Source organism: Aethalodelphis obliquidens, unplaced genomic scaffold (assembly GCF_003676395.1).
Source record: "Aethalodelphis obliquidens isolate GAN/ISIS:26980383/991018 unplaced genomic scaffold, ASM367639v1 scaffold88, whole genome shotgun sequence".
NCBI lineage: Eukaryota > Metazoa > Chordata > Mammalia > Artiodactyla > Delphinidae > Aethalodelphis > Aethalodelphis obliquidens.
In genome coordinates this window covers 1,021,749-1,049,204 of record NW_020838032.1, presented here as the reverse complement: position 1 = coordinate 1,049,204, position 27,456 = coordinate 1,021,749, and the positions used below count along the sequence as shown (strand labels likewise).

Genomic DNA, 27,456 nt, shown 5'->3' with positions numbered 1-27,456 from the left:
CACCTTGAACTATGCCTGATTTATCATAAAGAATACTATAGAAAAAAACTGTATTTGACAGTACTTATAAAAAACTAATTTGACCATGGCCTAGACTGACAAAAATATTCTTTGCTTATTAGGAAGTAGCTTGATTCTAACTCTTCTCCTAGCTGGTCATTGTTCCAATTGCAGAGACGATTGATATGGCTTCTTTGAACAGTTTCTCCATTTAGAATAGTTGGAAGATTATAAATAGCTTAAAAATACTATCTCTTCGGGCTTCCCTGGTGGCACAGTGGTTGAGAGTCCGCCTGCCAATGCAGGGGACACGGGTTCGTGCCCCGGTCCGGGAAGACGATCCCACATGCCGCAGAGCGGCTAGGCCCGTGAGCCATGGCCGCTGAGCCTGCGCGTCCGGAGCCTGTGCTCTGCAACGGGAGAGGCCACAACAGTGAGAGGCCCGCGTACCGTGAAAAACTATTTCTTCAAATAATGCCTTCTAAGTAACAATATAAAAGCTTAAAGATATAAGGCCTCATTGAACTCTGATTGACTCCACCTAGCGACTTAGAGAATGTTAAGCACTTAACAGCCCTTTTCAAATTATATTTTATCCCTCTATTGAAAACCATGGTATCAATTGGACATGGCCACTTAATGGAAACACCTATTGCCTTGTCATCTGAGAATCCTGCCTGTATACATATGAATTCTGAATTTTATAGGACGAATAAATCAAAATTATAAGGTCATAATGTGAAGGATTCTTGGAGACTAATGCAAACATAATATTTTACTGATTTATTTTTTAAATGAGAGGGTACATGACTTCCCTCAGGCTCAGCAGTGGCAGTCAGCTTAAATCCCTGTAGTCTTTCAATCTTTCTGTCTTCTCTTGTGCTTTTCCCTCAGTTCCTTTGGTTTCTATTTTGCTTTGAAGGTTTTTACTTTTTTTTAAAATTCCATTTTGCTTTTCCAATATGACAAATCAGTCTAATTTTCCAAGATAACTTGCCTGTGAAGAATTACCATCACTTTAGCAGTTAAACAAAAAATTCAGGTGGACTGAATGCATCTGTCTCTTTAAAAAACATTTTTTTAGAGTTAAAACTATCTGTACTCAAGAAATATAGTAAGACTGTTTGCAATATCTACTCTGCCAAAGGTATTTTGGCAAAGACATAATTTTTTTACTTTTTTTCTCTTTACTTATGCTTTTTCTCTACCACAAATAACCTTCAGTCTTAGTTTTTCTAACCTCCCAAATCTCCAAACCTCCCTACCTTTCAGCATCTACCTCAGATGTGTCACTCTTTCACAAAGTCTGCCCCAATTCGGCTGTCCTTCTCCCTACACCCTTTCTGCTTCTCCCAATAGTACTTTATGTGGCCTATTATTCTAACATATGACTTCCATGTATTTATCATAGTTATGTAAGTATACATCTTTTTCTTCTTTTCTATAAACTCTGGACTTCAAAAAATAGCACAATATATCTCTGATTCACATTTGATAATTCTGGAGACCTAAAGTAGTGTCTTGTACATAATTGATACTTTTTGAATAATTTAGGTTTTCAGTTGTTGTCAGCATATAATGAACCCAATCACTATCTTCTGAAAATTAAGTGGCTTAAACTATCTTTTCCATGAACAACTTTCATAGTTTTCCTGAAAATCCTCTGGCAATGACTTGACATTGTTCAGAGCTACTACTGAATATATTTAATTAGCCAAGGGAGACAGTCCCTCCTTATCTGAATTAGAAGTAGTCTCAGGTTTGCCTGGCATTCATGGTCTTCAATAAATTTACTCAATCTGCACCTCCAAGTAAATCATCTACTGTCTGATCCTCCACTCCCAATTCAAGTTCCACTTCTTACATGAAGCCTCAGTCTTTGGAGATCACTCTATTCCCAGCCCCTTTCACACCCATTCTCTGTGCCAGTCATCACTGTAGACATGGCAGACACCGTATTAATGTTTGCTGTCTTCTCAAGTATGTGGCAAGCTGCTTAAGGATCAGGACATGACATACATGTCCGTAAGCATCACCACTTAGCAACAGGCAGCACAGAGTGGAAGTTCAGAAAACATTTGTTACTGGTCATTCCTGTAAGAAAGTACTACATAAGGCAGATCCCCACAACCATTTTCACTATGAGTAAAGGCTCCTTAACTCTTAGCTCCACAAGTTAATGTTAAAGGGGATATACTGGCAGATAACGTAAAGATGTTAGTTATTTTAGAGCAGCATAAATGCTGGTATTCTTCATCTTCACTCATTATCTGTCATCTCTTGACCATAGTGCTGGTATAAGACACCCACTCGAGAGGGGAGAACATGGAGAATGGTGTCAGAAAGATATCCCTACCCATGCATGACTTTGTAAGCTTTATTCATCTTAGCAGTAACAAATCTGAACAGTCACTTTGGGGCATAATTTTCTCTCTTCCAGAGTTCTGTAAAATACCTTATTGTGTTTCTTTTCCATAGCACATGAGGCCTATCTCATTTGGTGCTAATCTCCTTTTCCAGTCTCATTCTGAGACACTCATTCAGAATTATTGACACTATGTGCCAGGCACTGTGCTAGACTCTGGGGATAGAAAGATGAGCAAGCTCTTCCTAGTCAGCCTTCAGTTTATAAATCAGTCTCCAAGCACACCACGGACTTTTACTCTTCCATGTCTTTGCTCTTGTGGTTCTTTTGTTTAAAATTCCATTTCACCTGTGTCTGCTTGTTGAACCCCTACTCCTTGTATCGTCAGTGACAGTTGTCCCCTGTCTTCTCCAAAGCAGTATAAATGTTTTCCTCAAATTCATCTTTACTTATTTGTGTGTGTGTGTATGTGTGTGCATGTATGTCTGCTATAGCACTGATCACATTGTATTATGTGATACTTTATAAGTAAGTATCTACAGGATGCTTTCAGCTGCAAGGAATAGAATAACCATCTGAAAATGGCCTATACAATAGGCTGTTGAACTAATTTACATAACAGCAAATCTGGAGGGAGGTATGTCCAGGTGTATTACTACAGTCCAATGATACCATAAGAATTCAGGCTCTCTCATTTTCTGCCCCACTATCCTCAGTAAGTTAATTTTTAGTTCCATGAGGCCTTTTGCCTTATGTTACAAGATGACTACTGCATCTCAAGAACATATTTCCTCATACAAATGTATCCAAAGACAGGAAGGCGTGGTTCTTTTCCTGTATCTCTCCTTTTATTGGGGAGGAAAATCTTTCTGGCAGAACATAATTGGCTTGACTAATTTGTTTATCCCCTAAGAACTGAGAGGGCAATCTACCTTCCCTGAGCACATTTCTAAGAGAACCTCAGTTTTGTTCAGACAACAAAGAGGGAGGCAGTGGCAGTTAGTAGGCCATCCACAGTGTCTGGCACTGTATTCCTGGTTAGACTGTGAAACTCTTTTGCATTAGGAAGTGAATCTTTATCTTTTATTCCCAGGACCTAAAAAAAGTACCTGCTACATAGATATTCAGTTAGAGCTTACTGATTTTAATTGAATTTCTAGTAGATACCAAAGAGATTCTATACAGAGAAATGTGGAGAATTATTCTAATTTATTAGTATAAGCATGAATTCTTTTGTAGTAGATTAGCTTTAGGCAGGATAAATATGTTTGAACTATGATCCTTGATCTAAGATGGAAGTTGTGATATTTTTTGCAAGTTTCCTGATGAAGATAGAATCCCTCTTAACGTAACCAGAGTCAGCTCTCACAGCATTTACGGCAAAATTGTTGGTAGGTTGATGTTTTATTTAAAGGTGTCAGTCATTTTGTAACCAAGTTATTATCGGAATCAAATTTCAATTAATCTGTAAACAACTTTCATGACTATTTAGCATTAACTGCTTCAAAATGGAATTTGAAAGCCATATCCTACTTTTATTCAGTATTTAAGGCTATCCCGCTGCTGTGGCCAGATGAAATAATGAATACCTTAAGAGAAAGAACAACTCATTTTGTTCATAAAAATTATTTGGGCCACTAGTATTTACCACCACACACTTTCAGAAAAAGAAAACTACTTTTAGTTTCTCTTAAGAATGTCCTTGATGGGGATTTCCCTGGTGGTGCAGTGGTTAAGAATCCACCTGCCAATGCTGAGGACACGGGTTCGATCCCTGGTCCAGGAAGATCCCACATGCCACAGAGCAACTAAGCCTATGTGCCACAATTACTGAGCCCGTGCTTTACAGCCTGCGTGCCACAACTACTGAGCCCACGTGCTGCAACTACTGAAGCCTGCATGCCTGGAGCCCATGCTCTGCAACACGAGAAGCCACCACAATGAGAAGCCCACGCACCGCAACGAAGAGTAGCCCCCGCTTGACACAACTAGAGAAAGCCTGTGTGCAGCAGCAAAGACACAACACAACCAAAAAATAAATAAATAAAATTGATTCTTTAAAAAAAAGAAGAATATGCTTGATGAATCAATAAAAATTACTAATTTTCTTAAATCTCAACCCTTTGGTACTTATCTTTTTTTCGTTTTGTTTTGTTTTGTTTCGCCGTATGCGGGCCTCTCACTGTTGTGGCCTCTCCCATTGCGGAGCACAGGCCCCGGACGCGCAGGCTCAGCGGCCATGGCTCACGGGCCCAGCCACTCTGTGGCATGTAGGATCTTCCTGGACCGGGGCACAAACCCGTGTCCCCTGCATCAGCAGGCAGACTCTCAACCACTGCGCCACCAGGGAAGCCCTGGTACTCATCTTTTTAGTATTCTGTTTGGTGAAATAGGAAGTGTACACAAGCACTTGTATAATTGAACTGCGGACTAAACTAGCCACTTTTTTTTTATGGAACACAATTTGTATCAATACTTGAAAGAATGACTGACAAACTATGGTTATTCAGACTTGTGTATTTGGTAGATATTTTCTGTCACTTCAAGGAAGACAACAGACAGTACTTGTTGCCGGCGATAAAATTCAAGCTTTCAAGTGAAAATTAAAATATTGAAAAACTTGTGTCTGCCACCGTGACCATGACCCCTTCCCAATATTTAAAAAGATTTTTTCTGATGCATAGGTGGTAATAACAACAAATATGGTTTTCCAATGTTGTATAATTGAATGTGTCAACATTTTGAAGATCTGCATAACTGACTTAATATTTTCCAAATGACCAGTGAATGATATTACAAAATCACGCATGGGGAAAAAATTCAGCCAAAGTACAAAATATACCAATGAATTTTACTTTTAACAATATAAAAAGTTCACTGATATGGTTTCAAATATTACATGTAACTAACCTTAATTGAATTTTGGTAAAGTATCAAAAAAGAATATCTACAATTATCTGAAAAGGCTATGAAAATATTCTGCCCTTTTTCAACTATGTATCTGTATGAGGCTGATTTTCTTCATATACTCCAACTAAAACAGCATTGTTGCAGCAGACTGAATGCAGAAGAAGATATGAGAATCCAGCTATCTTTTATTAAGCCAGCTATTAAAGACATTTGCAAAAATGTAATACGTAGCCACCCTTCTGGCTAATTTTTTGTTTGTTTACCTTGGAAAATATAAACTTTTTTGCTGATAAAGAGTTATTTAATTATTTTAAACTTTCAATAGATATAACCTACATAAACAAATCTCTTTGGTGTCCTCAATATTTTTTTTTTTTTTTTTTTTTGCGGTACGCGGGCCTCTCACTGTTGTGGCCTCTCCCATTGCGGAGCACAGGCTCCGGACGCGCAGGCTCAGCGGCCATGGCTCACGGGCCCAGCCGCTCCGCGGCATGTGGGATCTTCCCGGACCGGGGCACGAACCCGTGTCCCCTGCATCGGCAGGCGGACTCTCAATCACTGCGCCACCAGGGAAGCCCCTCAATAATTTTTAAACGGTAAAGGCGTCCTAAGACCAAAAAGTTTCAGAACTGCCATTTTAGACCATAAGAAGGGGGTCACTTGATCATTAAATTCAGTTCTAGTGGAACATACTTTCAGTTGGCCTTTCTCCGTCGGAAAGCTTTACTTCCTCTTCTACATGACTCAAGAAAGCATATCAGAATAGAAGAGAGTGAAAATGATGTGGTTATAGGAAATCCACTCTAATTTACTAAAAAGGAGAATTATTCACAGATTTCAGTACTTTATTATTAACAATAATCTGCATCCAACTTCACAACTAGTTACAATGTCCCAGTGTTATTTGTGGCAGGGTGCTTGAAATGTTCTTCCCTAGACACTGAAGAGCCATCGATGGCCTTGTCACTGAATCAGCCTGCATAGAAGCCTACACTTACTCCAGCTGGAGGCCTGGAGGAAGGAAGTGAGAGCCTAAGCTCCCCATGGAAGTGCCAGCCACTGGAAAGGCAAGCAGGGGCGGGTGCCTGCCAAGAAAGACTTTAATTAAAATTTTTCCATCAGCACCACCCTTCCGTGATCTTTTCACTAACAGGTATTATTTAGTATAGGACCTTCAAGTAGTCTTTAGAGACATTTTTACAGTAATATAAATAATATATGTAAAGATTTAAAATTCAGTCAGGGCTCAAGATGCCAAGGACCTATTCATTACTACTTACTGGAGATCCTAAAAAGACTAGTAGAAACCAGGGCTTGTGGTGCTGAGTCCAGTGCTCAGACAGCTACCCCAAAAGGCCTTGCCTTTGTCTTTAGGAGGTATTAAGGGGAATTTACTCTCTGACCACCCTCCCATGAAGGACGGAGGGAATATTAGCCAACACTCCCTGTTGCTGGTCTGCAGGCTTTTTTAAAGGTAGTTGCCACCATCTCACCTGGCCTTTTCCCCCAGGTTGACTGCTGTGGCACTGCCTTCATGTTCCCAAATCCCAAGGAGATGGGGCTTTTGTATTTCTGTTTGTAGTGTGTGCCCCACAGTATTCACCTGCACTCCCGAGGCTATCACTTTGTTCCTTTAGATAGACGAGTTTCTTGTACAATGAGAAATGGACTGTTGTGCACACAAAAAGGGAGCTAGGCTCAGGGAAGCCAATATAAAGTTGTCCTTTTGTGGCTCACTCAGCAAGCAAAGTACTATCAAAAAAGAAAATATATATCTATATATATAAAAAACTGAATTGTAATGGTTACTCCTTCCAGGAGGAAAAGAGAACCATAATTACAAACTTTAATCTCCCTTCACCACCAAAAAAAAAAATGTTTTAGATTTGAATCTAAGTGTTTGTTTTTTCAGACTTGAATGACATTTTTAAACATATGCAGAAAATTATACTTCAGTGTGTATTCGTGGTGGGTCCTCTAACCAGCTGGCTTTTCTCCAGAGGCTGAGTGAAGACAATTCAGGGGTACCTCATAGTTGCCTTAGGTTTCTGTTGAGTGTTGGAAAACTGCATTTACAGTAATATTTCCTACCTCCAGGCAGAAATCTTGAATGATTACTTCAAAGATAAGAGGTTTTCACACTTGAACAAAGATCCTTAAAGGTCTTTGTCCTTTTAGACTCTCAGATGCCACTTGAATGAATTTATTTACATGTGCTATATGTCTTTATGGTACTCCTGATTCCCTGCTTTGCAAAGACAAGCAAGTTTATGACTTTTTATGTGTTTATAGGGTTTGGCCCTTACCCAAAGGGAGATTTCTTTTTAATCTTTTGTTTGAACAGATGTGTAAACAAAAGCATTGCTGCCTCTCAGACTTAACTATTTAAGGTTTAATGAAGAAAAAAATGAAAGAGCACTTGATTCTTTTTTAATCTTTATGACAAAGTTGGTGTGATCAGGCCAATGTGAGGGGTTTGGCTACATGGTGTGCCCACTTGTGGCCATGACCATAGACTGGCTTGTGAAGCTCTGTGCTATTCTCAGGAGCAAGGTGTAAACCAAAGAGCTTTCCTGTGATGGGCAGGTCCTCTGGTGATCTTAGAATCCAAACTCAGGCTTCTCAACAAGTCAGAACCATTGGGACCTTCCATTGCCTTTGAAAATCTCCCTGGTTTCCAGTTTTCTCAGTGACTAATCAAGGCTGATCATCCAGTTATGGAGAGAACAGTGAATGTGGCTGTTAAATATACATTGCTCTTTGTTCTGATATATCCTCTGTAAGGTGTTTTCTAGAGAAACCGGCTCAGCAGACAGATCCATTCCAAAATTGCTTAATAAAGATTTCACTACATCCTGGTAGCCTATCATAGACAGGCTACCCATCCTATCAGGCTGTTCTTCATTGTACATTGTCCCCCTCCAAGCTTCCTCTACTTGTGGGGGATACAGATGAGCAGAGGAAAAGGAATCAGCATTATCTGTACCACCTATGGATGTGTCTCCAGTAATTAGCCCCAAAGAGATTTAGAAAGATGGTAGAGATTACGATAGTGTTTCTCCTGCCAAAATGGGAACTAGAGGCTGTTCATGGTTGTTTTTGAAACTCAGTCTCCTGGATTGTAACATTTCCTGCCCCATTTGTTGCCCACAGGTGGGTGTGTATGGGAAAAACTGATTCCTATCAACTTTTCTCATTTCCTTGCTATTCCTACCTAGGCACCCTCTATAGTTCTTTAGTAATTTGCCTCCAAAATTTTTTACTTCAAAGAAAGAGGGTTTTTTTCCTTAAACATTCTGTGCACTATTCCAATGAAGTTTTCTATTATATAAAGATAAATTTCATATGTAGCAGAGAAAAAAGAGAAATGCTAATGTAATCATATGGCTGTGAGGTAGGGGAAACATTCCTTTTTTTCCTATTCTCAGTACACTGACATCAAAGATTGTTATCTGCAAACTTTTTAAGAGTCAGTTTTATTTTTTCTTACTCTTTCATATTGAAAATCTATATATACCTTATCTTTTTTCAGTTATATCTTTTAAAAAATAACTACTGGTTCAATATTTTAATTGGCTATTGCTATTAATATTGCTATTTGGCTTAGGTCTAATGCCTTGAAATACGGACAGTACACTTTGGGTCCAAAGGATAAAGAAAGTATTTATTATCAAAGGTCATTTGAATGTCTCATACTACTGATCTAAAGATAAACTTTCCTTCTAGAACCAATATAAACCTAAAAGTTTACAGTAAGAAATAAGTGGTACAGGATTATGTACAGTTTACTAGGTCTAGTGTAAATTCATTTTGGCTACTCTAAAAGAAGACATTTTTCCCTACAAAAGTGCCCTCTTATTTATTGTAATCCTAATGTATATCTTTTACAACTTAAAATTATAGCTTTTATTTTACAGACTGTATATTTTATACACGTTTAAATAGTAATTTTATGATGTATTTTTAAATATATTTTATAGAGACATTAGAAAAATGAATAATGATTTTATAACTTTATCAAAATTAAGTCAAAACAGATGTTCATCATATACTACTATGCAGCATAGGGAAATACAGCCTTTGTTTTATAAATGTAATAATTTAATAATGGAGTATAATCTATTAAAATATTGAATTACTATGTTGTACCTAAAACTAATATAATATTGTAAATGAACTATACTTCAATTTTTTAAAAAGCAGGTATTTATGAAGTCTTTGAAGTGAGCCATTTCCACATTAAACATTTGATTGTGGATAGGTAAGGAGACTGTTTTGGCCAAAATATATTAAAACAATTACCATTTATAGAAATAATACATATTTGATGTTTTTGTTGAACTAAATAATTTTTTATATTCCGAATTTTATTTTTAATGACAAATATTTACTTTTCTGACAATAGCATGTTACGTTTTTTTTTTTTTTTTTTTTTCATGTTACGTTTTAAATGTTTAATTATATAAATCAGATTAGGACTTAACATAATTAGCCATGGCCGACCCTTTACCTTTCTAGCCCTGTTTAACTCTGAAGGGGGAGGGTTTTCCCCTACTTTTTCAACATTCAACTGGCTGCTCCACATAGTACATATACGTCCAAAGGAGGAAGACATATTACCACTCATAAATTAGGATTATTATTTCAATATTCTCTGATAAATTCAGCTTCTTAAGTAACCTCACGTTTCCATTCAATTAATCTCATCATCAAATGGATCTTTTAACTGTATGTTTATGTTATTTAGAAATAATTACTATACTCTTTACACTTTATTTTTAATAAAGATACCATAAGTTGAACTTGATTACTTTCATAAATATACCATAGTAGAAATACCTAACAATATCCAATAATTTATGAAGACAATCATGAACATAGCAATTACTAAGTTATAAATTAAACTCTGTGTCAAGCTTTCTAAAATACTTATTAGCAGTCATATTTATACTATACAAATACTGTACAAAGTTCTTGTCTTCATAATTCCCTCCTTATCATTATAACCATAAATCTTAAGAGGAAGGAAACCTTCATCAGAATCACAGAGTATAGAAGTAATTTCTCAAAGCAAATCTTGGATAATTTAGAAGAAACTTTCTAGGAAAAAGTTAGGAGCAATTAGGGGCTTTTACAGAAATTGGGCTTTCTGCTTTCTTCATGTTATGATCTCAAAATTTCCTATCAGATACAGACATAGTGTTCCACTTGTTGGCCATTCTGTTCTCTGGTGGAAAGAAGAGTGGGTTTATTTTGCTTTCTTGAGCAAGCAATCTCACCCTCTACCATAATATTAAGGAGCGATAATGTTATCTTTTAATTTCCTAGTCCAGCTCATTTTTACTGAATTTTTCATTACTTGACCCTTCATTACTATTGCTACTTCATAGTGTTGCCTCAGTGTCATATGACTTCCCAACTTTGACATAAGCGGTAGTGAAAGAGTTTGCGTCCAATTTCACATGGTCTGGAATCTTTTCATCTTGGCCACAGGCATTGTACTTTGCTTTATAATAAATTATAACTGTCCCTTCAATTGCAACTGCACTGTCACTATTTTCCTTATATTAGCTATTATAAAAGATACTATTTTACTATAAATAGTGAAACCAGCTTTTATAAGAAGAGCATCAAAATGTTTATTAAAATAATTAGTAAACAAAATTTTGTTTCACAGCCTTGTTTCAGTAAGTGTTAAACTACCCTACTAAAATGGAAAACTGAACCTAGATATTTTTTAAGTAAAAGATGGGATATTGAGCCAGTGTGAGAGAACAAATGCTTTTCTCTTTTAATGATTATCTAAAATAATCAGGTTTTTAAGTGTATAATATGTGGCATAAATTAAAGATCCACATGTCTGATAGCTATGAATAGAAAAGTTGAATTTTCCTGAAGAATTTGTAAAATCAACTTGAGAAAGAATGTATCTGTTCGAAATATGAGCTTTGTAATGCTGCCAGGGTCAGAAAGACCCAGAGTAATCATGTAAATAATTGAAAATTTCCATGGCCTGGCCTGCTTTCTCCATGGCTTCAGAAATTGCAGTATATGAGGAGGGAGTGTTCTTGGTTGGCCCCATTCCTTCCCTTTCGGTTTACTCCCTTTATCCCCATGTAAATGTTCCCATCCCTCCTTATAATAATGGATAATTATTTCTTGGGAATCATCATAGATTATGAGCTATTTTATTAGGAACTTTTAACATTCATCTTGTTTTCTTGTGATGTAAAATAAATGCATCAAATCTCTTTCAAATTTATCTTTAAAGATCAGCATTTTCCTCTCTTTATTAATAATGTTTTAAACTTTAAGAAATGATGTCTTTGAGGAAAGTACTGTCAGCATTACTGACTGAAGCAAAGCCCTGGTTCAAAATGGCAACCTGGCATTTTGTGTTTGTCCACATGAGTCACACTAGATTTTGAAGAAGTCAATTTCTTTTCATTAGAAGTGCTTTGCTATTAAAGAACATATAATTATGTCTTTTGTTCAGTTTATTTCAATGAAATGAACTTGAATATAAATTAAAGAGATAAATGATTTATTTTAAAAACAGAAAAAACTAAAAATGGGAGGGGGGTGGGGCTCAGCTTTTTTAAGCCCCTTAATAGTAGGGGCCTCTTTGTATATGTAAATATTTTTCTTCTCAACTGCATAGCATGGTGGCAGGAACGTAATAAGTGCTTAGTAAATATTTGTGGAATGAAAGCCATTCCCTACCAACATTCAGTCATATGTGCCACTTGAATCCCATTGAACTCCTGTAAAAGAAAAAATCACTGTCTCATTGACAATTACTAATCTGTGTTTTGTAGTATTTGTATGCCTGCAAATTTCTTAAGTGATAGTTTAACTGGGTTTAGAATTCTAGGTTGATGGTTTTTCCCTCCCAGCATGTTGAAGATACTCTCATTATCTTCTCTTGGTGGTGGTGATGGTGGTAGTGGTAATGAGAAGTCTGCCTTTAGTTTGATTATTATTTCTTTGTGGGTTAGCTTATTTTTCTCTGGTAGTTTTTAAGATATTCTCTTTATCTGTGATATAACAAGGTACAGATTTATTTTCATTTTTCACACTGGAGATTCTCTCTCCTTTTTTAGTTTGAGGATTCATGCCTTCTTCAATTCTCTGCCATTACTTCTTTGACATTATCTCTTCCATTTTCTGTTATCTCCTTCTAATATTTTAGAAATTTTGGTATGTTTTCTGCCATGTCTTCTGTCTCTTAATTTTTCTTTCTTGTCTTTCTTTCTTGTCTGTCTTCCTTTCTTCCATTCTTTTTTCCATTCTTTCTTTCTTTCCTTATTTCTTTCCTTTCTTTCTTTTCTTTCTTTCCTTTTCTTTCTTTCTTTCTTTCTTTCTTCCTTCCTTCCTGCCTGCCTGCCTGCCTTTTTTTCCTCCTTTCCTCCTTCCTTTCTTCCCTCCTTTCCTCCTTTCTCTCTCTCTCTCTCTCTCTCTCTCTCTCTCTGTCTCTCTCTCTCTGCCTAGCATTCTGAGTAATTTTACTCTACCAATTTATCAACCGTCATTGTAAGGCTGTGTAGCCTGCTGCTTAACCCATATTTTAAGTTTGTTTCTATGTCTATTTTTTTTCAAACCTATATTTCTTTTCTAGAATTTGTATTTGGTTCTTTCTCAGATCTGGTATTTTACAATACCCAGTTCTTCCTTTATCTTTCTGGATATGCTAATGAGTTAAAGTCTCTTTCAGATTGCTTTGTTATCTGTAATTCCTCAGATATGGATTCTCACATTTGTTGTATCTGTCCACTTTCATGGCAGTGGGCTTTGTGTGTTCTTTATAATTTTTAACTGAACTCTTTTTTCCCCCCCGCATTGGAATCACAAGCATTCTCTAGATTTAAAAAGTGTTCTTCTGTTATATTTTTGTATTCACCCCTCATTGAGGTCTATGGTTTTCACTGGTTCTGGGCCAGTTTTTTATGTTGGTTTTTAGCTTAGATTTTTCCATACAATGTAAGTGCTACAAAATCAGATTCCACAAATGGCACAGGCTGGGCATTCCATGTTTTCACCAGTGATTCTATCTAGAGTAACAAGGGAGCCTGTTTCTATCCTGTGCCCCCAGTTTGGGCTTTCCTAGCTTTAATTTGAAAACTGGATATCCATTTAATTCCTGCTGTGTTTTTATTTTGTTTGTTTGTTTTTTAATTCAGAGAGTTAAATCATTTCCATTTTCCCTCTACACATGGAATCCTGCAGACTAGAATTTAGGACCCTATTCCTCGGGCTGCTGAGCTTCAGCTCCCACCTACCACTGTGTTACTTGGCTTTGGCATCTAGAGATTTTCCTTTCTTACTTTTGAGCTCAAATATAATTTTGTTGTTGTTGTCAAATTGCATCCAATATTTCTGTTTTTGGAATAAGATGGGGACTTTCCACATACTCACCTTACCATTTTGTCAGGGAAAATGGAACCATACCTTTTAAAATTATTTTTTTCTTGACTCACTATTTTTAACAATTTGTATTATGCAAGACACCCTTAGTCTGTAAAATAAATGTGATTCTATCTGTAATTTCAACCACCTCTAGTTAACATCTTAACAATCACTAAGTAATTCTTGCAACCCACTGGAGATTGAAGTAGGATTTACAAAACTAGTGTATTGCATTATTATATAAAGGTTGTTATTTCTTAAAAGTTTGACTGCTTATATAAGATTAAATAACCAAAAGTCTGCTTAATAATATTGAGAGAAATTGCTGAATTAAATTTTTTAAACATCCCATTTTTATGCCATTATTTATATAATCATTAATTTTTATCCTTGTTTAGGAGAGTGGATGCCAGCATGTGAATCAGTATACCCATAGTCTTGACAGTAGAAACATCATATTACCATTACTTTTATTGTATCTTTAAGAAAGGTATATCTTTAGCATATATCTTAAACAATGAAAAGAGAAACATCACATTACTGCTACAAGTAATATCTTTTTAAAGATCTAACAAGATCTGACAATGATATTACTTGGAGAATATGATATACTAGATTGTAAAGAATACTGGGAAAAAGTAAGACAGTCTCCTTATTTGACCAAAAATGACTGTTTTTTCAGAGTTTTTGCTTTCATCCTTTTTTCAGACATATAAGGAAAAAATGAAGGGAGATACATCGACACATACAAAGGAATGCCAACAACCAAGTGAAGGCAGCATTTCCTTTCCCCTTTACATTTCACACCCTGTAAGCCAGAAGAAGAAAAATGTCTACCGAACAGGCCAGACCACCTTCATAATTGGAGAAACACCAAAAGGGATCCGCAGGTATGTCATCTATAACAACATTGGACTTTATGAATGATTCTCAAAAGAAATATAACTACCTAGTAAAATACACAAATTATTTGAATTTTAACTATACGTGGCATCTGAATATTTCAGATAAATATGAATTTGTACACTTTAAAAAATAAATCCCGGAATTCCCTGGTGTTCCAGTGGTTAGAGCGCTTTCGCTGCGGTGGCCTGGGTTCAGTCCCTGGTTGGGGAACTAAGATCCCACAAGCCATGCAGCACGGCCAAAAAAAGAAAAAAATTCCCAAATGTTTTAGTGTTTTAAGAAGGCTAATCCCCAAACTGATAAAAAATGAAATTATTTTATATAAGTGAAATACTTAAGTGCATTATATTCATTCACTCACTGAGTATTTATTGAGCATCTAATATGCACTCAGGCATTGTGCTAGGTGCTAAATATACAGTGTAAAAAAAGAGACATAGACACAGAGCTTACAGTACAGTGGGATGGGGGTTGGCCTCAAACCATAAAATTTTCAAAAGTAAGAAAACTTATAAATAAATAATTATAAAATGGTGTGTTATAGGAAAAAAGTAGACAGGCCTCCTTTATAGAGAATAATGGGATCGGGAGGGATATAACTCCCTTTCTACTAGGTAGTCAGGGAAGACCTCTCTATACGAGTGACGTTTAAGTTAAGACCTGAAGGATAATGAAGCAGAGAACCAAAGTAAGAACTTCCTGAAGAGGGAGGAGGTTTTGAGAGAAGACTGGTGTACTTAGTGCGTAATAACTCAAGCAGAGAATGGCATGAGATGAAGGGAGAGACATAGATGGGGCTGGAGCATGCCAAGCCTTGTGGATTATAGAAAAGAATTTGGATTTTGTTCCAACTGCAGTAGAAAGCTGTTGAAGCATGACATGATCTGATGTATGTTTCTAAAAGATTTTTCCAGCTTCTGCATGGAAGAGGGCAGAGTGGACTAGGGGAAACCATAAGGAACTAGGTGATGGTGGTTTGCAATAGAGTAGTTGCCATGGAGACAGAGCCGAATGGATAAATTCAGTTTGATGTTGAACTGTGTTTTGGGAAGGGGAGAAGACAGGATTACTCCCAATTTTCTGCCTTAAGCAGCAGACTGGATTCACTGAATGGGGAAAACTAGGAGAGACACAAGTTTGAAGTAAAAAAAAAAAAATCAAGAGTTCTCTTTTGCTCATATTAAATTTGAAGATATAGGGAAATGTCACATGGGCAGTGGATATGCTACTCTGAGATTTGGAGACTGGAGGTCTAAATTTGGAAATTATCAGCATAGAGATTATAAATAGATTACAGATAGTTTTTATAGCCATAGACTGTGTGAACAGCTTAGGAACAGAACACAGAGAGGAGAGGAGAAGCCCCAGTACTGAGCCTGGAGAGTGACTGTGGCCTACTGTGTAGGAGGCCCAGTGCAAGGTTCTAAAGTCCAAGACAAGTGAGAGTTTCGAAAAGGAGGGAACACTTAACTTTATTGACTGCTGCTGAGAACCAGAATCAGAAGAAGTGGGAAAGCCCCTGGAGCTGAAGAACTCTTTGGTCACCTTTCCATGAGCAGTAGAAGTAGGCAGATGCCAGGGTGAGGTGGGCAAGCAGTGAAAGGGCAAGCCCCTGGGACTGCTCCTTAAGTTTGGATGTGGAAACTAGCAGTAGCTGGAGGGCATTGTGGGATGAAGTGTAGTTTGTTTTTAAGTTGGGAAGATAATAGAACCTGTTTGTGTGTTGAGGAAAAAGACTAATAGGAAAAAACGAGATCATGCCAGAGAGGTGATAACAGAAAAAGTGAAGTCCTGGAGGCAGGAGAGGGTGGGATCCAGACCACAGGTGAAGATCTAGTCTTTGAGAAGTATTAAGAGAAAGAGATAAAGAAGGGCACAGATACAGTGATATTTCCTCAATTAATTGAGAATAAATTCATCAGCACAGAGGGAAGGAGATTTGGGGAGAGAGAAATTATGAAAGAAGTCATTAGTGGAAGTCATAAAGTGGGAAAGCAAGCTTAGTGGGGCTAGACTTCCTGGGTGATGTTAAGTTCCTATTTGAGAGTAATTCCAGTAAAACCATCTGTGCAGTTGTGCAGACTTCATTCAGCAAGCTTCAGTTGTTCAGTTGCAGACACAGAATAGGGAAACAGCTGAGTTTTACCAGGAGAAGGAGAGAGAAGCAAGGAAGCTAAAGGATGTTTGCAAAGAAGCGATTATAAAATTGAACAGAAGCTGGAAAAGGGGAGGCTGATGTTAGTGAGAAAGCAGAAGAGTCAGCAAATTGGAGGACTTGATGAGATGAAGGGTATATTCCAGCATTGTTGTCATTGGGATAACTGGAGCATATGATTGAATTCAGGGATTTGGAGGTTGTGCAGTTAATGGTAATGACATTAGTGGTATATGACTTTGGGAATAGGGGCCTAACATGGAATCGAGTCTGTGGAGGTGACGTCAAGAAACTGGTGGGCTAGGAGTTGGGTAGGACATCCACATGGATACTGATGTTATCAAGAATGATGGCAGGAGATGGGAAAGGAAACAACATTAATCCAGGATCTTGAGTGTTCAGTCACTATCAGGAAGCAACTAGAAAGTCAGTTAACAAGGTGGGGTGGGGGTGAGAATGGTTAAGCTGGATAGCATAAACCTTAAAGAGGGGAAGGAGTTTTTAAGAAAAAATGATCTGGAAGCAGCAATGGGAAGCATGAACCCTGAGGTTTAAGGATGTGAGGTATAAGATCTTGACTTGTGAGGGCTGCAGTGGGGAGGCAGTATCAGGAGGAGACAGAGCGCCCCTTGGGCAGAAGACACAGGAGAGTTAGTAGATCATAGCCTGGTTCCAGGGGCACCGAGGAATGGTCTGGAAGGATGGGGGATTGGATCAGGGATGTAGAGACTAGCAGGGGCATGAGAAGCCAGTGGTTATGTGTAACTGAGAAGTAGTGACTGAGGTAAGCAGGGAGAGGAGGCGTGGTCCAGTTGGTCCTGATGACTTCTACGGACAGTAAGAAAATGGTGGTTGCTCTGCGTGTTCCAGATGCTTCCCTCGGGTTTTGGCAACTCCCAGGCAACCTGTCCCTTAGCTCCTCGGGTGCTGGTGTGGCAGATTGGAGCACGCCTCTCAGCTGCGCACCGTTGCCCACAAAGGTGAACACCCCACACTGCTATAGCAACACAACTCCTCACAAACAGATTTACAACAATGATTTTGGGTAAATTGTGGGTAATTTTCTTTGGGCAATTATTTTTGCTAGGAGACCAACCATATACATTTTACCAGTCTTTAAGCACAAGTGTCTTATCCCCTTTAGTACTGTATATAAAAATAAAAGTATTAACAGTGATTAGTTTTTGCCTCTTTTTTTTTCCCTCTACTTATCCTAGGGATAAATGCCTCATGCTAAATAAAAAGGTGAAGGGTGTCTAATATTAGAATGCCAACATCTGAACTAGGGATCGGTGTCCAAACTGCTAGCACGTCTTTCCTGCTAACCATCCTAACTTTATGTGAATCAAGAATTTGTACTATGCTGTAGCCTCATGGATTATCTGAATGAAGTTTCAGTCCTACCTTCACTTCAGAAAGCTTAGACAGAAAGAACATGGTTTTAGCTGTGTTCCATCCCTTCTCCTTCAGTTCCTCGAGAAAAAAGGAGAAAAATTGAATTTTTTCCGTGATACATAAATACTCTTGGTACACTTGATGAAAGACTGAAAGATGCCTAACTTTGGCTTCCTTTGCCCCACCACTGCCCCTACCTCTAAATGGATTATGAGTGTCTACAAAATTTTCTTCACAAAGTGGTGGCTAGCTTGTATCCCCTGGTTGTACCTTGCAATTCGTTGAGTGTTTAGAAAGACCAAGAATTACAAAAGCAAGTTTAGAAGGCAAAAATAAAATGAATTGTAATCATAGCTCATCCTGTAAAGGGCAACCACACAGCCCAGTTTACTTGCATACTACTCAGGTAGAATAAGGTCTGAAGCACCTCTCCTCCCAGAGGTGACAGATTTGCAGGGTCATGGGTGAGGTCAGCACAGCAAAGGTGAAAGTACTTTGGCAACTGCTGAAACACTACCAAGTCTTGGATGAATAAAAGACATCAGCCTGTAACCCTGCCAATAACTTAATCTTCACAGCACAAATATTTATGAGAAAGGCCATGAAAATGATTCAGAGATGATTAATAAACAAAATAATGACACTTCATTACTTCATGTGAAGTTAAAACTGGAACTTTTTAAGAACATACTTGTTGCTTTCCAACCAAGAACATTGGCCATATCCAGGACAGAAATTTGGAACCTTGTTTTTGTGTTATTAACTATTCTGTTGGCAATGAGAGTGGCTGTTGATCAGGCATAGATAGTACCTGGATTTGGAACAAGTAACAGGACCAGTGTGGGGAGGACTAGAAGCCAGGGTACTCATCTGAAGCCACAAAAGAAAGTCATGAATTTGCAGCATGGATTACCACTAAAATCAAAGGAAACACAAACTTTATATAACCTGGTCTGAGTGGCAAAAATAATAGTGGCTTTAAATAAAGCTCCTGGTTACATACATTTAAAAAAATCATTTTTTATCCTCAGGATTCTCTGTTGTATACAGGATAAAATTCAAACTTCTGAAATTGGCAAACGGATCCCTCATGATTTTCAGCCTTTTTCTTGACTGACTCTCCTGCCCCTATGTGCACCAAGTCTTCTTGCACCTGGGCGCATGCACGTTCCCTGTCTCCCTAGAAGGCTTCCTGGCTCACCTTTACCTGACTGGCTTGTGGTGACAGCAGAGAAGCCTTCCCTGCCACCTTGCCCACTACCAATCACTGGCTTAGGTACCCCTTCTGTGGATGCCAACAGGGTGCCGTATTTACCTCCATCATGGGGTTTATCACTCCCTTCTGGTTTGATTTTCATGTATCTGTCTCCCCCAACTAGACTATAAACTCCTTGAAGACAGGGAACTGGGGTTTGTTCACTGTTGTATAGTTTCTTTTACAGTGCCTAGCAAATAAGAGGGCTCTATAAATATTTGTTGAGTGGATAAATGAATGTTGTAAGGAAATATATAAAAATAGATATAATTCTACAATTTGGGGACTTTTAATCATATGCTGCAGCACTATCTGTGGCTTTTGTTTAAAAGAACATTTATAAGCATTGGGCTCTCCTGACTCATGGCCTAAACTCAGCATCAGCAAACCAATACCCTCTTAGCCCATCTTAGTCTACTCGGGCTGCTGTAACAGAATACCACAGACTGCGGCTTAAAAGACAGAAATTTACTTCTCACAGTACTGGAGCCTGAGAAGTCCAAGATCAGGGTACCAGCTGATTTGGTTCCTGGTGAGAGCTCTCTCCCTGGCGTGCAGATGGCCACCTTCTCACTGTGTCCTTTCATGGCAGAGAGAGCTCTCTGGTGATTTTTTATGACCTCTTTTAACCTTAATTACCTCCCAAAGGCCCCATCTCCAAATACAGTCACACTGGGGTTTAGGGCTTCAACTTATGAATTTGGGGGGAGGATACAGTTCAGTCCATAGAACCCTCACCTAGGGAAAGGAGCAGAGTCTAGTGCCCAGGGGTCCTAAACAACCTTTCCACTTCCATCTTAGCAGGGTTTCAGAAGGCTCATTTCCTCACATATGCATATAACAGCTTTTATTAATATCTTATACTAAGACTGAAACGCATTTCTTCAAATAGCATCTTACTATAGTGTAGCTATCTATACTGAAGTCAGATCAATACTGAAAAAGAATCTAGGTTCATCAGTTTAGAACTTTCCTTTAGGCTCATCAAAAAGTTGTGTGAAATTTCTATATTTTATCGATACTTGTGGAAGGAGAAGAGATAGATGAAAAAAATTCCTGTCTTAATTTTTCAGCATTTTCTCTTTTCTATTTATTAAGACCCTTCTTTGACAGTTTTATTTCATGGATCTTGAATGCAATATAGATTTCCAAATACAGATTATATAAATTATGATTCTCATGTAAGTCATAAATTGGCTGACTGGAGTAGCAGCATGCTGGGATCACACAATTCCCAGGAAATACCTGATAGTATAAGTCAGAATAACTTAAAAAGCTGGTAATTTCATGAGCTAGAATATTTTTTTCAGTAGTGTAAGGAAAGAGATCACATTCTCCTAAGTGCAAAATGCATGTTCATTATGGAATTAAGCTAATATATGCTAAAGGAATACTATTGCATTGCTTTGTTGCTACATAGCATAACACTGAAGACAAGCTCTTTAAAAATAAAATGTAATAAAAATAACCACTGGTTTTGTTCGTTAAATCTTCAGAAAACAATTTGAAGAAATGGCTTCTTATTTTAAGTTGTCTTCTGTAAAGGAATTTGCTAAACATATAACTAATGCCACATCAGAAGAACGACAGAAAATGCTAAGAGACTTTTACGCTTCTCACTATCCAGAGGTAAAAGAATTTTTTGTGGATTCCCCTTCAGAATTCATTAAATCTGCCAATGAGGAAGGAGAGAGAGTCAGGAATCTGTCTGAAAAAAGAGAGTCTCTTATAAAAGAAAGGGTGTCAGATTCTGTAACTTTGTCATTTAAAAATTGTACCAAAAAATTGTCTCAAATTTGCAGCCCAAAAAGATATAAAGAAAAATCAATTAAGTTTCGAAATCACAGTTTCCATAGAGAAGAGGTGCTTTGTAATGATGTGGAAACTAAGAAATTACCTGTAAGCTCTACCCAAGAGACGAACAATGGGAAAAACAGCCAAGCATCCAAAGATACTGTAGCATCCTGTTTCCTGAACAGTAAGTCTGGAACATATGAGTTGGAAAAGTTGGAAAATACCATGAAAAACCGACAGGATCTCACAGGATTGGGTGTTTCAAGAAATGGACCCTTTTTCAAAGTGGAAAACAAAAAGATAGAAAATCCAGTGTTAGAAAACACTTCTGTGGTAAGCTTACTTGGTGACACCTCTATTCTTGATGACCTCTTTAAAAGTCACGGGAACAGTCCCACACGACTGCCAAAGAAAGTTCTTTCAGGGCCCATGGAGAAAGCAAAACAGAGACCAAAAGATTTCTGGGACATCTTGAATGAACAGAATGACGAGAGTCTTAGTAAACTCACCGACTTGGCAGTAATAGAGACTCTGTGTGAAAAAGTGCCTTCTGCTGCATCCTCCAAAAGGAAAGAGGGTCTTGAAGCTCCTCTTTGGAAATCAAATGAGAAATTTTTGTGGAAAAAATTTAACTCCAGTGATACAGATGAAAGCACAACTAATACCCAAGAGTAATACATAAACACACAAATAAGTTACCACAACCAATGAACTTCTGCCATCAATATTTACAATACTGTATTGCACACTAATTATGTTACACAGTTGTAAACATATATTTTTAATAAACTCTTGCTCTAGGGCTTTCTTTTTAAGTCTAAAATGTTATCATGTATTGGTTTTCCTTGATAGCTGATTTGATCTTTTAAAAAAATATGATTGTATTATAGTATAAACCTCTTCTATGAAATGGAAAATATTCTGGGTTTGTTATCAGGAGACCTGGGGTATCTCTCTTACTGTATAATTATGTGACCTTAGATAAGTCATTTTGGCTGGTGTGCAGCCATTTCCTAATATGAAAGATGAAGGGCTTGAACTTGATCCACATGAGCGTCCTTCCAGTTTAAAAAAGGTTTGTTTCACTGTCCTAGATTCCATTAAGTCATAGGCCAAATTAGGCTCAGCCCCCAAATCAAATGTATATTAATGAGTTTCTTTCTTACTACCATTTGGAAAATTCTTAACTGTTTTATTTTCCCTCAGTATCATGTACTGCTATTAAGAAATTATTTATACAAAAGTAATAACTAGTACTGAATACATGATGTATATTAAAATAGTAAGCTTTTAAACTCAAAATCAAAGGAGTAAGTTGTATAACTTTATGATACATGATGCTGAAGTAATACAATTATTATCATTAGCCACAGAACACCAGTGCATCAACTTTTTGTACAACTATATAAAGCTTTGTATAGTACTTTTGCACTTTTTTAAGTATGAGTCAACGAGAAAACATTTGATTTTATTTAAAACTCTTATATTCTGTTGAACTTAACTTATATAGTTTATAACCAATGGAATGTGCTTGTTGTTGAATTCACTTATTTGGAAACATTCACTCAGCCCCTATGGGTGCTGTGCTAGGAGCTCGAGATGTACAGGTGAGGCACTGCTACCAGTAAAACAAAGGAAACCATATGTATAAAGAGTCGGGTCTGTAAAGCCCCTGGCATCATGCCTGGCACATGGTAGCAGGACCTGAGGCTTCTACTGACCCACACGCAGATACACTGTGGCAACTTTCCCTCAGTTGAACCGGCAGGGCTATGATGGGAGGAAATGTCCAGAAAATAGCAGTGAACCAGGAAATGGTGGTGCTCAGAGATCACTGTGAATTGCTACTGTATTGAGGGGAGGGGGCCTTTGGAGTATCCAGCCATCGCAGTGTGGAGCCATTGCTCAGAAATGGGGAAAAAAAAGAAAGAAAATCTTTTCTTAAGGGACTGAATGGCCAAGTATGTTTTTCTCTAGGGCAGTGTTGAGAGCTGTGAAATATATATTATTTCATGACCCAGTACATGTGTTAATACATATATATGAATGAAATAAAATGTTTATGAAATAATATTTACCCTTAAGCCATGCAACATATTTTGGTATTTTCTCTTCTGTTGCACTTTTGGCTCTTGTGTATGTATGTTTTTTAATGCTTTCATAACCCACTAAGTTGATTTCATGACCCACTAATGACTGGGAACCACAGTTCAAAAATTCTCTGTTTTAGGTTATATAGACTTAGTCTTTTTTTTTTTTTTTTTTTTTTTTGGCTGCTCGCAGCTGAATTGTGTCCAGACTTATTAGATGCTACATTTCACCTCCAGGATCTTGCTACAAAATGAATGTGCTGTGCAGTGTGTGATAGACTTGACATATAAATGTTGTTAGACTGCTGTGGAGTCAGCTGTACGAGGAGCTCAGAAAGAAAGTAGATGCATCTTCATCAGACAGTAGGGTTCAGTCATTTTAATCGAAGTGTATCTTTCATAAAATAAAGTACCTTTTAATTTTTTTACATACACATGACCTTAGAAACATAAAATGATGTTCATACAAATATTAGCTCTATACTCTTCAAATGTAATTAAATGCTGTTTAATTTTAGATTTTTCTCAGTGCTGGTCAAAATGGGAGCAGAAGTACAGATCTGGAGTTTAAAAATTAGTTTCCAACAGATGTCAGTGAAATGTTTGTCATAATTATCATGTAGGAATGGTTTGCCAAGCAGAGTATGAGGTTCAGTATAGAAAAGAGCCAGTCAGAACGTTTCAGAAGGGTAACTGTAAGGGTTGACCTTCCTTGCAGTGGAACAGTGGGAAGATTTGGTTCAACTATTGATGAATGTGAGAACAGACACTGTAATAAGAATCCTTCCTTCCCCACTCCACTAGTGTCATGCCACCAAGTTTTCCCCCCAACTAAGAAGGTGACCACAGGCAAATCCCAGGGTTTCTTTCAGCATCAGTTTCCCCTTTAAATTTGAGATGGACTGGATCATTAGTGTTCATTTTTTTAAGCAAACAAACTCTACCATAATTAGAGGCTCAATTATTTATAACAATTAAAATGGAGGTCTGTTGATTCAAGCACACCACTGTGGCTCCATGGAACATTAGTTTGAAAACGACAGGGATGAGATCATTGCTAAAAAATCTTCCAACTTAAAGTTTCCATGATTCTATTTGCCACAATCTGTATTTTTTACTTCTCTTCAAAGCAACAATAGAGTTTCTGGCTGCTAGCACTCAAAACATAATTATCAATATTGGAAACTGAGGCAAGATACTGTGAGACCATTGCACTTGAACTCTTCAGAGTTCCCTTCAAGCCCTGAAACCACTTCTTAGAGTAAATTAACATTATCTGCAAGCAGTGCAGCTGCCCCTAAGCGTTCAAGGTGAAAGAGCCTTAGTTTGCAGAGATGAGTTGGTGATAAACTTTTCATCCATAGAAAATGAGAAAGCCAAGGACAGTATAGGGTTGTTTTTAAAGTTGAATGTGCAGTTTTAAGATTCTGAAGTTATCCTTCCTTTATGATATAAAATAGTCATCTTTTATGAAATCATAGCATATCATAGTTTTTCGCCTATTTCATTGTCCTTACTTGATATAAAAATTGATAACCATATGTCAGTCCCCAAGTTTTGACATTTACTAGTCTATAAAATCGAAAAGAATGGGTTCACTGTCGGCCTCAAAGGTCATTTTTCACATATGAGGCAATAGAGCTCCACGGTCACTATGTCATAAACCCAGTTAACAGTGGGTCTAGAACCCACCAAGGATGTCAGTAAACCTATAAGATCCTATAAGATGCATCTGCCTTCAAAGAGCCCAGAGTGCAGAGCACTTTTTAGGCTCCTCACCTAATTCTCATTTAATCATCACTGATGTGATCTTGTTTCCCAGTTCTGTCACCACCTTCTTTTGCAAAGCATCCTCCACCCAGCGCTTCTGGAGGGCCTTAAAGGGAAGGTTCGCAAGCTGAGGAACAGGTCTTGGCACTGGTGACACTGCATTTGCCCTGGGTGACAGCCCCATGCACTGCCCTGTCTCCACACCTCCCCCAGTGCTGGCTCCGTGTGGTGTTTGTGGCAGGTGGAAAGAACACCGTTGCCTCACAGGATCTTGCAGAGTATTAAGTATGAAAACACCCACTTGGGTGTTTACTCTCTGCCCCTAGGGGGAGAGACTCAGACTGACCTTCCCTTCAGAAGTCTAAGTCTGTGTGGTCCCCAGCCCTGAAGTGGCAAGTCAGAACTACCTGCAGAGGCTTTTCCACACACGGGTGCCCAGTTCCCTCCCCAGAAGATTCTAGTTCAGAAGGTCTAGAATTCAGCATAGATACCCATTTTTATTTTTAAAGTTTCACAATAATTGTGATATGTTAATGTTTTGTCTGAGACTTTGTTGCTGGACAGGACTCACTTGACCGCTCCAGTGAGCCCCCAACCCACGTGAAGCCAGTGGACATTCAACTGAACTCACACTGGAGCCATCCTGTACTTTTTTTAGGCCCCAAAGTGGTTGTTATGTTTCCATAAAAATACCCCCACACAGAATTGTTTCTCTGATTAAACTTTACCAAAAGTACTTTATTTATTTTTACTGTAGTTTAACAATTTTTGTGGTAATATTTATCCCCTAAATTTCCAAATTTAAGACCAATCTTATTTCTATGAGCATGATGCCCTTATGTCACTGACATGGATAATGCCCAATGGACATTCTTGGTTTTGTACTGCTTTCTCTCATAGTTAAAATCAAGAATGCCTCTTTAGGGCTTCCCTGGTGGCGCAGTGGTTGGGAGTCCGCCTGCCGATGGCAGGGGACGTGGGTTCGTGCCCCGGTCCGGGAAGATCCCACATGCTGCGGAGCGGCTGGGCCCGTGAGCCATGGCCGCTGAGCCTGCGCGTCCGGAGCCTGTGCTCCGCAATGGGAGAGGCCACAACAGTGAGAGGCCCGCGTACCACAAAGAAAAAAAAAAAAGAATGTCTCTTTCTACAGATGTCTTTTTGGGCCCCTTCCTCTCATTGAAAGAAATAACTGAAACTCAATTTATATTGTTTATATATTTAAGCAAGGGGGAAAGTGTGCATCTTGTATGTATAGGAAATCTTGGAATTTCCTATACATCTCTAAGGAAACTCCAGTAAGTCCTCTTGTCAAGCATGAGTTTTTGTCCCCCTCCCCATATCTTTTAACTTTGGGTTTTTCTTTATTTTTTGTAAAGTGAGGCATGCCTCTGGACTGAAAGATGGACTTCAAAAGAAACCTCATAATAGCTAATTCATATATATTTTCTTCTTTCCTAAAGCCATTATAAAAGTATTGATAAAAACAACAAAATATCTTAATTTTTCAAAACATAAATGTCAACATGTGGTCACGGGAACTTCTGATGTTACATGATCAGAGTCTGCCTGCCCTGCCCATCTGCCAGCATCCTCACTATGCTTCCAACAGTCAACTCTGTCTCACTGTCTCAGCCAGTACTCACCGCCTTCCTGACCCAGTGGCAATGCCCTGAGTGGCCTCCCTTCAGCACTTCCTGGCAAAACCCCAGGTTTTTTCCAGGTCAGTCCTTACCCACCCCTCCCTGCCCCCAAGTATCCTGCTCACCAGTTATCAGTGGAGCCCACAATGCCCTGCCCAGCAACCTAATAGCTTCCCCTCCTCAATCAGCTTTCCCCACTTTCCTCAAACACTACATCAAACCCGCATCTCAGACCTCTTAACTCCCCAATTTCCCTATTTAGTAGATACCTCACCCTCTGGCTTCACATATTGGGAAATGCCATCAGCAAAGGAGCTCTGAATGTCATATTTGGGACACTGCAGAGGCCCTATCACCGGGCAAGTCAACCCCAGAGGCAGCAATTCACTGACCTCCCATGAAAAGGGAAAACCAACCAGTTAGTGGGGCCCTTGCAGAGGTGCCATTCACCACCTGAAATGGCCCAGAGCTGCCACATTGCCCTGAAAGGCATAACAGCTCCTATAGTCCTAAAAGACACCCTAGGGCACAGCAGTGTGCTGGGGGATGTTGGGGAGGACGACCAGGTCTCAGGAAGATTGGAGTGTCCCCTAGGAAAGTATGTGGGTAAGAGAACAAGAGCCACTAAGGAACCCAGGCACAAATGACGGTTGCTCTCTGAGTGAAGCATGATTTGGAGATGGGTTGGTGGCCAGACCTGAAAGAATGGGAAGGCCAGAACATCACTTCCTCCCTTGGCCTTTAAAACCCTAAATGAGCAGGAACGTGGG

At 38.4% G+C, this 27,456-nt stretch overlaps 1 protein-coding gene across 3 annotated transcripts in view; it reads left to right on the top strand.

The window, feature by feature from the left end:
* Positions 1–27,456, top strand: part of ERCC6L2 (ERCC excision repair 6 like 2) — a 157,170-nt gene that overhangs the window by 117,142 nt on the left and 12,572 nt on the right. For 2 of the 3 annotated variants that reach the window (XM_027094254.1, XM_027094255.1), the window contains exons 18-19: positions 14,390–14,571; positions 20,889–23,257. In XM_027094254.1, the coding sequence (XP_026950055.1) occupies positions 14,390–14,571; positions 20,889–21,861 (1,155 nt within the window). In that variant the 3' untranslated portion in view covers positions 21,862–23,257. Of the gene's footprint in view, positions 1–14,389; positions 14,572–20,888; positions 23,258–27,456 lie in introns of those variants that run through there. The other variant, XM_027094256.1, reaches the window with a different exon arrangement.